Below are 10,429 nucleotides of genomic sequence, written 5' to 3' on the forward strand. Positions count from 1 at the left end.
TTTTTGTGGATTCATATCTATTTCTAATGATTCTGCTTAGATATTAAAACTACAAAATAAACTCTTGTTGGGTGATACTGCTCATTTTTGTCTCATTCTCCCTCTCTTTAGAGTAGAGCTTTGTTATAAATTAAACCTCTGGAAATTAGTTACAACAAATTGCAAGGGAATTTGAACTGTAAAAGGGAATGACTATTTGAAGGAAATAATTTTATCTTTTATATACTGTATGTGAGGTCATATGAAGAAAAGAAAAAAAATATAAATTTCATATTTTTTTTTAAAGATATTCTAATCGATTTATCACTTTGCGATTAGTCTGATTCAGGATGAATATTATTAAATCAATTTCAAAGATAATATTAAAAAGGATCAAACACATACTCTTACCTTCAGCTACTAAATTTCTTTATGCTAAATAAACTATTATCATTTGATGAATCATATATATATATATATATATATATATATATATATATATATATATATATAATTATCTTTTATATAGTAAGAAATATTAATCCTTTTTAATTAGTGAGGATTGACTTGAGAAACTGCGTCTTTTTTATTGTGTTCTGATTTTTTTGTTCTTAAACTAGTTTGTAAAATAGATATGAAAATAGTTGTTTTCTATATTTTTTAATTTTTAAAAGTTAAAAATCAAAACAGAAAACAAAAACAACTCAGACATATTCTCTAAATTTGATTCTAAAAAAAAAAAATTATAGTTTTCAAAATATTTTTTTAAGAAATAGACCTTACTAACCGAGTATTTTAAGTTTTTTGTTTCGAAAACTAAAAAATTATTTTTAAAAACAACAATCACACGAAGCCTATAGTTTTGATTTGAATGACTCTTCTTCCTCGTGATTCGTGAGTATCTTTTCTCCTGATTCCTGAGCATTCATTCCATAAAGATGAATTGCTTTGTTTCTTTTGCTTATTGTCTTATTTTCAGAACAACCCTCAAAGAGATTTTTATGGGCATCAATTAAATAATTTTTTACTTATAGTGAATCTTCTCATATATTATTTAAGAAAAAATAATTTTTTTGTTATAAAATAATTATTTTCTCTTATTAATGATCTTTTAATTTCCTATAAAAAATATGTTTATAACATGAAATTTTTTTCTCTCCTTATTACTGCATGAAAAAATTAAAACTTATTATTTAATATGATATATATTATTTAATAAAATCATGTTATATGAAAAGATTAAAATTATATAAGAATGAATCAATAATTATAAGAAAAAAGGTGACAAATGGGTCACTGTTGCTCCCTTTATATGGTTGTTTTGAGAAAAATCCAAAACTGTAACCAACCATAAATTCCTATAATGACGAACGCTTCTCATCCTTTAAATGTAAAGGCTAAAGAACATGTGGTGATGCGGAATTTCCATAATTTACTCAACCTCAATAATGGTGTGTTTTCATGTCAAATTAATGTCTCTATATTGGAATATTAAGGTATTTCCAACTGGCACTGTTCGACAATTACCGGATAACAAAAATTGCATTGTTTGGCCTCAACTTTTTCAGAGAGAAAAGATAAGATACAATTACTTTCGCAACTATAGTAACCTCACATCACATGCTGCAGCTACTAACCCTCAAATACAAACAAACAAACAAAAAAAGCAAAAACAATAATAGCCAACACCACCCCAAAATCACATGTAACTCTTACAATGCTTCCTTCTTAGTAACACATTTTCACATGACCCACATAAATGTAAAAACTCAAAAATATTTTCACTACCATTAATAAAATCCTTTAAAAAAAAGGGTATGAAGAAAAATACAAAAAATTAAAATTATCATCATTCGGTGGGAGTGGAAGAAGAGTTAGGTTCAATCTTCCTCAACTGAATCCCATTCTTATGCGACTCATCCTCATAATCATAAGCAAACCCACCATGTCGGGTCAGATCCATACCCGCAAGCTCATCCTCAGTGGAGATCCGAAGCAGCTTCAATTTATTCAAAACAAAAAACAAAGGACCCATGGTAGCACTAACCCAACCCGTGATAACCAAAATCTGAATCACATGCGCCGCCAACAACTTCCCCCCACCACCCATAAACAACCCATAAGGCCGACCCGGTTTACCCGGGTAAACCTGATTCACAAACTCCTCTTTAGCAAACAAACCCGTGAAAATCACACCCCACGCGCCGCACCCTCCGTGCAACTGCGCCGCCTCTAACGGATCGTCAAACTTAACCTTCTCCGCTAACTTGTTACACCCAATCAAAACAACCGCCGCAACAAACCCACACACGATGGCGGCCCATGGCTCAACAACTGAACACCCGGCGGTTATTGCGGCGAAACCGCCTAACAAACCGTTACAGACGTCAGTTACGTTCCAATGACCGGAAAGTACCCTTTTCCCAAAGAGGGTTGTTAGCGCTGCGGTGGAGCCAGCCAATGTGGTTGTGACAGCTGTCCTACCCACTGCACTCCATTGACCGTAGTAGTTACCAGAATCATAAGCGTTTAGAATCTTGGTGAACGAACCGGGGTTAAAACCGTACCAACCGAACCAAAGCATGAAGGTTCCAAGCACAACCAAAGAAGCGCTATGGCCACGAAGCGCGATGGCTTTACCGTTATGATCGAATCTTCCGATTCTAGGACCTTCGATTAGGGCTCCCCAAAGCCCGGCCACGCCGCCGACCATGTGAACGACGCCGGAGCCGGCGAAATCGATTACGCCGGAGCTGAAGAGGAGGTTTCCGGTGTTCGTCGCGCTGGCCCAACCGTCGCCGGACCAGAACCAGTGAGACACCACCGGATAGACGAATCCGGTGAGGAAGGATGAGTAGATGAGGTAAGCGACGAACTGTGTTCTCTCGGCGATGGATCCGCTGGTGATTCCGGCGGCGGCGATTGCGAACGCCCATTGGTAGAGGAAGTAGCTGTAGTCGACGGTTACCGACGGGACGTTTTTGAGGCCGAAGAAGTGTTTTCCGATGAAGCCGTTGGACGGTGTTCCGAAGGCGAAGGCGAATCCGAAGAGGTAGTAGAAGAGGCCGCCGGCGGCGGCGTCGAGGACGTTTGTGAGCATGATGTTCATGGTGTTCTTTGCGCGGACGGAACCGGCGCAGAGCATGGCGAAGCCGAGCTGCATGGAGAAGACGAGGTAGGCTGAGAAGAGGAGGTAGGTGTTGTCCACCGCGAACGCCGTGTCGGTGAATTTGTTGTTCACGGCGGCGAATTGGTCGCATATGAATTTTCCGGCGGCGACGGCGTTCGTTGCGTTCGGGCCCAAGTACTGAGCCAGTTGCTCCGGCGAACAAGTCGGTAACGACATTTTTGTTGAATAATAAAAAAAAAAAAAAAGAGAGAAAAAGCTTAGTTTGAAGATTTTGAGAAGAAGTGTACTTTGTGGACTACAACATAGACCGGCGTGCGTTTTTGTTGATATATATATAGAGAGAGAGTGGAAGAAGACTTTTCAAATTTTCACATTCTTAAGTTGTTTACATTTTTTATCTATATCTTTTAAAACAAGTTGACATGCTTAATTTATTATTTATAAATAAGTTATTCATTATTTATACATGAGTTATTAAGTGAGGAGCAACCTTGAGGGATGGGGTGATAGATCTTATTTCCTAATATCTTGGATATTAGTTTCATTCTAATTTGTTATTAGGTGATTTGTTAGTATATCATATGGGCTTTTTAACCCTTTTGAAGTAAAATCCAAAACATTTACCGATTTAATGTTTTTGACAAATTATTTATGGGTAAAGGATTTTTTCAGTCACCGATAAAGTTATCTCTAGTAAGCTCAAAACGACGTCGTTTTAAGACGGAAATCAAGGTGTTTTTGTAATTATAATAGATTGCAGGGTTATATTAGTCTTTGTCATTATAATTTTTTAATTTTATAACCTAAAACGACGTCGTTTTAAGCTCGCTGCAGATAACTTTATCTCCGATAACTGGAGAAATACTTTTCCCATTATTTATTAATATAATGTTAGTGAAACACATAAGGAAAGTATGCATTTAAGTCGTACATCATTTCATGTGTGACTTGTACAAAAGCTAAGATATGTCTGTCACATTTCGCACTCTCCAAAATATACATGCATGCTTGCGTAACTTGAATACCCACCAGTCTTGTATCACGTTGAATTTTGTGTTGAATTTTGTATAAGTTGAGTATGAAGGTGATGTGTGACTTAAATGCGCATATTCTCTGTATGTATTTCACTTATAATAGATTGATAAATAATTTATAAAAAAATTTAAATTAGTGGAATATTTATGTTTTTGGGTAAGAAGGTTAAAAAAGCAGATCATATAGAATCACAAATAAAATATAAGAAAAGTAACAAAATGCAAAGCTCACTATGTTGCTTGGGAACAAATGTGCTTACCTAAACAAAGTGGTGGTGGTCTCATCATCATCAACCTTAGAATCCAAAATGAAGTTTTTTTTGCATAAAATTGCTTAGCAAACCAGAATAGTATTTGGGCTCAAGTTCTCTTTGGCAAGTATGGTAGGAACAATGATCTTAACCACAGTTTTGTAGCCAAAAATAGTGATTCCTCATTTTGGAAAAACATTTGCAAGGCCCGGAGTAAAATGTCTTAATATTTAGAATGAGAGATTGGAAATGGCAACTCTACTTTTTTCTAGACAAACAGCTGGGGAGGTTGGCAAAATAGTTTATTCATTCTTGCTTATACAAAGCCTCCTCAATCTGACCTTGTTCTCAAAGTGAGTGAGATTGTGGAGACAATAACATGAGATTGGAATTTGACTTATCTCTCAGCATTTCTTGATAATGTAACCCTTTCTAGATTGGTAAATATTGTTCCCCTTGTTGATAGAGATGCCGCTGATTGTTTAAAGTGGAAGAGAGATAACCCATTAAGTCACTTATGAAAAAAGCTTACTGCAATCTCACTGAAAATAACATCAAAATTGATAAACTTTGGCCCTCCATCTAGCAGTGGAAAGGACCTTATAGGATTGCAGTTTTCCTTTGGATGGCTTGTTTAAATAAGCTCCCTATTAGAGATAAAACTTACCATTGGAGTAGGGGTGATCAATTTTGTCCTTCTTGCCACAACTTCCCCGAAACAATCATCCCTACTCTTCGCGACTATAGGTTTGCTACAAACATTTGGGAGAGATGGTTTGTTGGAACCATCCCTATTGATTTCTTCTCCTCAAAAGGAGAGGCTTGGTTCAAACTCAATCTCCATCTCTTTTTGGACTTCCTGGAAAGAGGTTTTTTTTATGTGACTTGTTGGTTTATTTGGAAGTGCAAAAACTTTACTATTCATAAGGAGAATTTTTCAATACCCCAGGACCCCAATCACCATATTCTAATGTATTTGGCTGATATGGAGAAGTGTAGTGGAGCACTTCCATTTATTGTTAAATCCAACCTGCCTAGTTCTTTTTTGTATTTCAGTATAGATTCCTCAACATTTTAGCTACAGACTGTTTGTTGATGGAGCTTTCAGCTCTACCAGCAACAAAGGGGCTTGTGGTGGATTCATTTATTCTTTATCTGGTGATTTGATGGGTGGCTTTGCCTTTAATATTGGCCCTTGTACAATTTTATAAGCGGAATCGTGGGGCTTACTAAAAGGTTTAAATCTTTCAAGTAATTTGAATTGCTCTGATCTTTGGATAGGTTGTGATTCAAAGGATGCTTTATTGTGTTTAGAGTCCCATTCTACTCACTGTGGTTACTCTTCTCTTGTAAATTGCATCAGAAGTGTTGCCGATTCTCTTGGATGCCTGCAACTGGATTTCATTCCCAGAGATCTCAATGATTGTGCAGACGGTTTAGCCAAGTTTGGACCTGCTCAGCAAATTGAGGGACTATTATTTTTTCTGTAACATCCCGGGCGCTGACGAGGGCGGGGAGTGATCGCCGGTGCGAAAGGGCATGGACAAGGAGCAGCTCCTTGCAGGCTTCCAGCGACAGGGGTACATGAATGAATCGAATCAACACCCGAAAGAGAGGGATTCCAGAGACTGTGCTAGTATGGGACGGTACAGTTGGGAATAACTTATAAGAATTAATTGGTACTACCTATACTAACAAGATGCATCTACTTTTCGGTAGCCCGTAACGGAAGAACTCAACAGTTAAGCGTGCTTGACTTGGGGCAATTATGGGATGGGTGACCTCCTGGGAAGTTTTCCCGGGAAGTGTGCGAGTGAGCACAAAACACGCTGAAAAGTCTCGTGTTAGTGTGTGGGGACAGTTGTTGATACTTGCAAGTTGTCAGGCGTTACAAGTGGTATTAGAGCAGGGCCTCTCTTCCAGTACGGTGTGGTTCGAGGACGAACCAGGCGGAAGCTGGTGGGCATGTAACATCCCGGGCGTTAACGAGGGCGGGGAGTGATCGCCGGTGCGAAAGGGCAAGGACAAGGAGCGGCTCCTGGCAGGCTTCATGTGATGAGGGTACATGAATGAATCGAATCAACACCCGAAAGAGAGGGACTCCAGAGACTGCGCTGGTATGGGACAGTACAGTTGGGAATAACTTATAAGAATTAATTGGTACCACCTATACTAACAAGATGCATCTACTTTTCGGTAGCCCGTAACGGAAGAACTCCATAGTTAAGCGTGCTTGACTTGGGGCAATTCTGGGATGGGTGACCTCTTGGGAAGTTTTTTCGAGAAGTGTGCGAGTGAGGACAAAGCACGCTGAAAAGTCTCATGTTAGTGTGTGAGGACAGTCGTTGATACTTGCAAGTTGCCAGGTGTTACATTTTCCCTCTCCCCTACTAGTATTTCTTCTTTTTGGAATGTAACTAGATTTAAGATGATGATGGAGTATGTTGTTTTTGACATGCAACATCTATCTTTGTAGATTTTCTTTGGGCTCTGCCCTCCTCTTTTATAATATATATATATATATATATACACACACATATATATATATATGAGGAGAGATATTCTTACTACCAAAATTTTTTACTATCAACTCACTACCTATCTAATTACCATTGGATCAACATTTTTTCTTTTTTCAATTTTTTTTAAAATTCTCTCTCTTTGATTCAATGGTGATTAGATAAGTAGTAAGTTAGTAGTAGAAAATTTTGATAGTAAGAATATCCTCTATATATATATATATATATATATATATATATATGTATATATCTAGGGATAGGTTATTGTGCCTACTCTTATTTTGCCTATCTTTGCCTACCCCTTTCGATACCGTTCGATTACTATCTAATCCAACGGTCTATATTTGCGATATAAAATAAACATTTTTTCCCATATTTTTTTTCCTCACTTTCTCCTATACCTTTCTCTCTCCTCCTCTTTCTCTCTTCCTCTACCGTATACCTTTTTTTTTCCCTTTATCGTTAATCTTTGCCCATGTGAACGAAGCATTTGAAATCAATTACCATATATCCATGCTTTTAGGTTATGTACTAAATTTTTTTTGAACAATATAATTAGTCCTTATGGTTTTCTTTAATATGCATCTTTGTAGTTGCTACCTAGGTCTCATAAATCATAACTCAATTTTCTTTATCAACCAAAACAGGAAATTTATAAAGATCCGATGACAATGACTCGATGTTGTCAATTAATCCATTAAGCTGATCCCACTAATGAGATAAGACTCGGCTGTTGTTGTTGTTGTTGAGTAAGATGAATGCTATTGTGTGATTATAGGTAAGCATGAGTATTCTTGTATAGACCATAAAAACTTTTGCATCGTACTTTTGAAATTGGTTATTTTTGCTTGCTTTCCATATTTCTTGTTAACCTGGGCTGAGATTAACGATAAAGGGAAAAATCAAATAGGTATACGGCAGAGGAAGAGAGAAAGGGTATGAGAGAAAGGGAGGAGAAAAGAAAGGGAAAAAAATATTTATTTTATATTGCAAATATGAACCATTGGATTAGATGGTAATCGAACGGTAACGAAATGGGTAGGCAAAATGGGAGTAGGCATAATAACCTATCCCATATATATATATATATATATATATATATATATATATATATATATGAGAAAATATTTTCTCCTTTTAAAGGAGAACATTTTTCTCATACTAGTGACTCATAGCATAAGTGGGTCCAATCTTGAATTTTTTTTTTCTCCACTATTTTTTAGGCCCCACTTATACTATGAGTTTTTAGTATGAGAAAAAAAATTTCCTTTAAAAGGAAAAAATGTTTTCCCTATATATATATATATATATATATATATATATATATATGAGAAAACATTTTCTAATGTCATAGGATAGTTGTTTTCTCCTACTAGTGACCCTTCGATTTTCGTGCAATATTTTCTTTTGCTTTTTTATTTGGTTAACAGATGTGGGCCTCACATAAGATGTGTCTACAACATGAGAAAATTTTCTCCTACCGCATAAGAAAATCGAAAATATATATATATATATATATATATATATATATATATATATATATATATATATATATATATATATATATATATATATATATATATATATATATATGGGGCAGGATATTCTTACACCGGTGTAAGAGTTAGAAGTCTTACACTCAATCTTGACCATTGATCCACTTATATCCAATGACTCACATTACTAAAAAATTTGAGCCGTTAGATAAAAATGGAATCAACGGATAAAATTGAGAGTGTAACTTACACTGGTGTAAAATGATCATGACTATATATATATATATATATATATATATATATATATATATATATATATATGATAAAAGTGTAAGTGTTTACGTCATGTGGCACCAATAGCGGACGTAGAAATTTTTTTTTTAATGTCTGCACACTTAGAGTAAAAGAATAAAGGAAAAAAAATTTAAAGAAAATTTTAAATATATTAAAATACAAAAGAATATAAACAAAAAAAGGAAAAAAACTTTAACTTAATATAAAAAAGTAATCAAGAGTCAATTAAACTGTTACAATAGAACATTTTGGGTCCTCAACAAAAATTGTGTGCCTCAATTTAATCTCTTAGGGAAAAAAATTCTATTCATGATCTCTCAGAATTCAAAAATAGATTCAAATAATCAAAATCATGGTCCTCTGAAATTCAAAAAGACCCATTTTATTTCCTCAAAAGGACTAACATGACTCTATTTTGGAATTTAATGGAATCACAAGTCGACTTTTAAAAAAAAAAATTTAAATTAGGTCATGTAATTTTTGTTAATAAAATATATATATATTTTTTTTTTCCTTCAAAAAATTTGTGTATGCACTTGTACACACAGTTCCGGCACTATTTAGGGAGAGGAGTGTAAAGAGACAGTTTTTTGGGGATTTGAATCTTTTTGTCTTGGTACAACTAGAGCCTAGCTTGGTACAACTACAGCCTAGCTTGATTCGACGTATCTCTCTGTGAACGATTATGATAAATTATTGATTTTTCTTTTTTGATTTTAAAAGACATAATTTGATTTTGTATTATTTAAAATAAAATAATATCCTTTTGATATATATTTAATGATTTTTCACATTTTTTTCTCACTATAAAATCACAAAGAAAAAAAAATGAAAGAGGCAGAATATTGAAAATCATCAACTATATATTAAAATGATATTATTTCATTTAAAATGACATAAAATTATATATTTTAAAATAATAAATATTTTTTCTCTAAATTATTGGTGTCTAAATAGAAAATTTTTAAATAAATAAAGCAAACTATTTTATATTCTTTAAAATTTTTAAATATGTTAGATTCATACCAAATATTCAAAAGAAAATAAAAATGTTACAAAATTATATTCCCAACATATTTTGATTAACCGATACAGAAATTTACAGATTAACAATGGTTAAATATTAGTTAACTAATATCGTAAATATGACCGTTGCAAACTCTACTCTTTACAAATACGGTACACATTAATGTGTGATTTTCACTTTTAATTATTTCTTGCAATTATTATTATTTTTTAACTAAAAGATTAAGACTCTCTAAATATGTTATTCAATCAGAAATATGATAAGCAAATTACATATCTAACACGACACTTTATTAAATTAACATCTTAAGAAATACACATGCGATTTTAATATATTTAAATCTCGTAAATAAATAGGTTTAATATAAAATAATATATTTAAATATTAAGATGCTTTATTGAACAAAGTGTCATATTTTATATTTAAATCGTTGGTTATTTCAGTAATATCTGTTAATAATTAGACGACAAATTAATATAAAGACCTAATTCTTTTCAATTACAAAAACCGGGAAATTTAATTACTATAAAAAATGTTACCAAAAAAAAAAATTACTATAAAAAATTATATATTGCGGTACCGAAATGGTACATTGGCCATAATAGATGGACCAAAAAATGCAATTAAGCATTAAAGTGAAAAGATTCTGCAACCAAAAAAGCATTACAATATCCTTTTCAAAATATAGGTTGTATCCTC

General features: G+C 33.9%; 1 protein-coding gene across 1 annotated transcript; it reads right to left on the bottom strand.

Moving 5' to 3' along the window:
- Nucleotides 1-1,511: 1,511 nt before the first annotated feature.
- LOC133303070 (ammonium transporter 1 member 1) lies at nucleotides 1,512-3,447 on the bottom strand. Its single transcript, XM_061502926.1, has one exon. It carries the CDS (start codon nucleotides 3,323-3,325, stop codon nucleotides 1,829-1,831), a length of 1,497 nt encoding a protein of 498 aa, XP_061358910.1. The 5' UTR covers nucleotides 3,326-3,447; the 3' UTR covers nucleotides 1,512-1,828.
- Nucleotides 3,448-10,429: the final 6,982 nt, after the last annotated feature.

Source organism: Gastrolobium bilobum, unplaced genomic scaffold, assembly GCF_033153095.1.
Source record: "Gastrolobium bilobum isolate Gb01-03AN ecotype WA unplaced genomic scaffold, APGP_CSIRO_Gbil_v1 utg5596, whole genome shotgun sequence".
In the NCBI taxonomy this organism is placed as follows: Eukaryota; Viridiplantae; Streptophyta; class Magnoliopsida; order Fabales; family Fabaceae; genus Gastrolobium; species Gastrolobium bilobum.

What these genes read in the sequence shown, in the direction of transcription:
- LOC133303070 (XM_061502926.1), bottom strand. Translation starts at nt 3,325, where the DNA reads ATGTCGTTACCGACTTGTTCGCCGGAGCAACTGGCTCAGTACTTGGGC.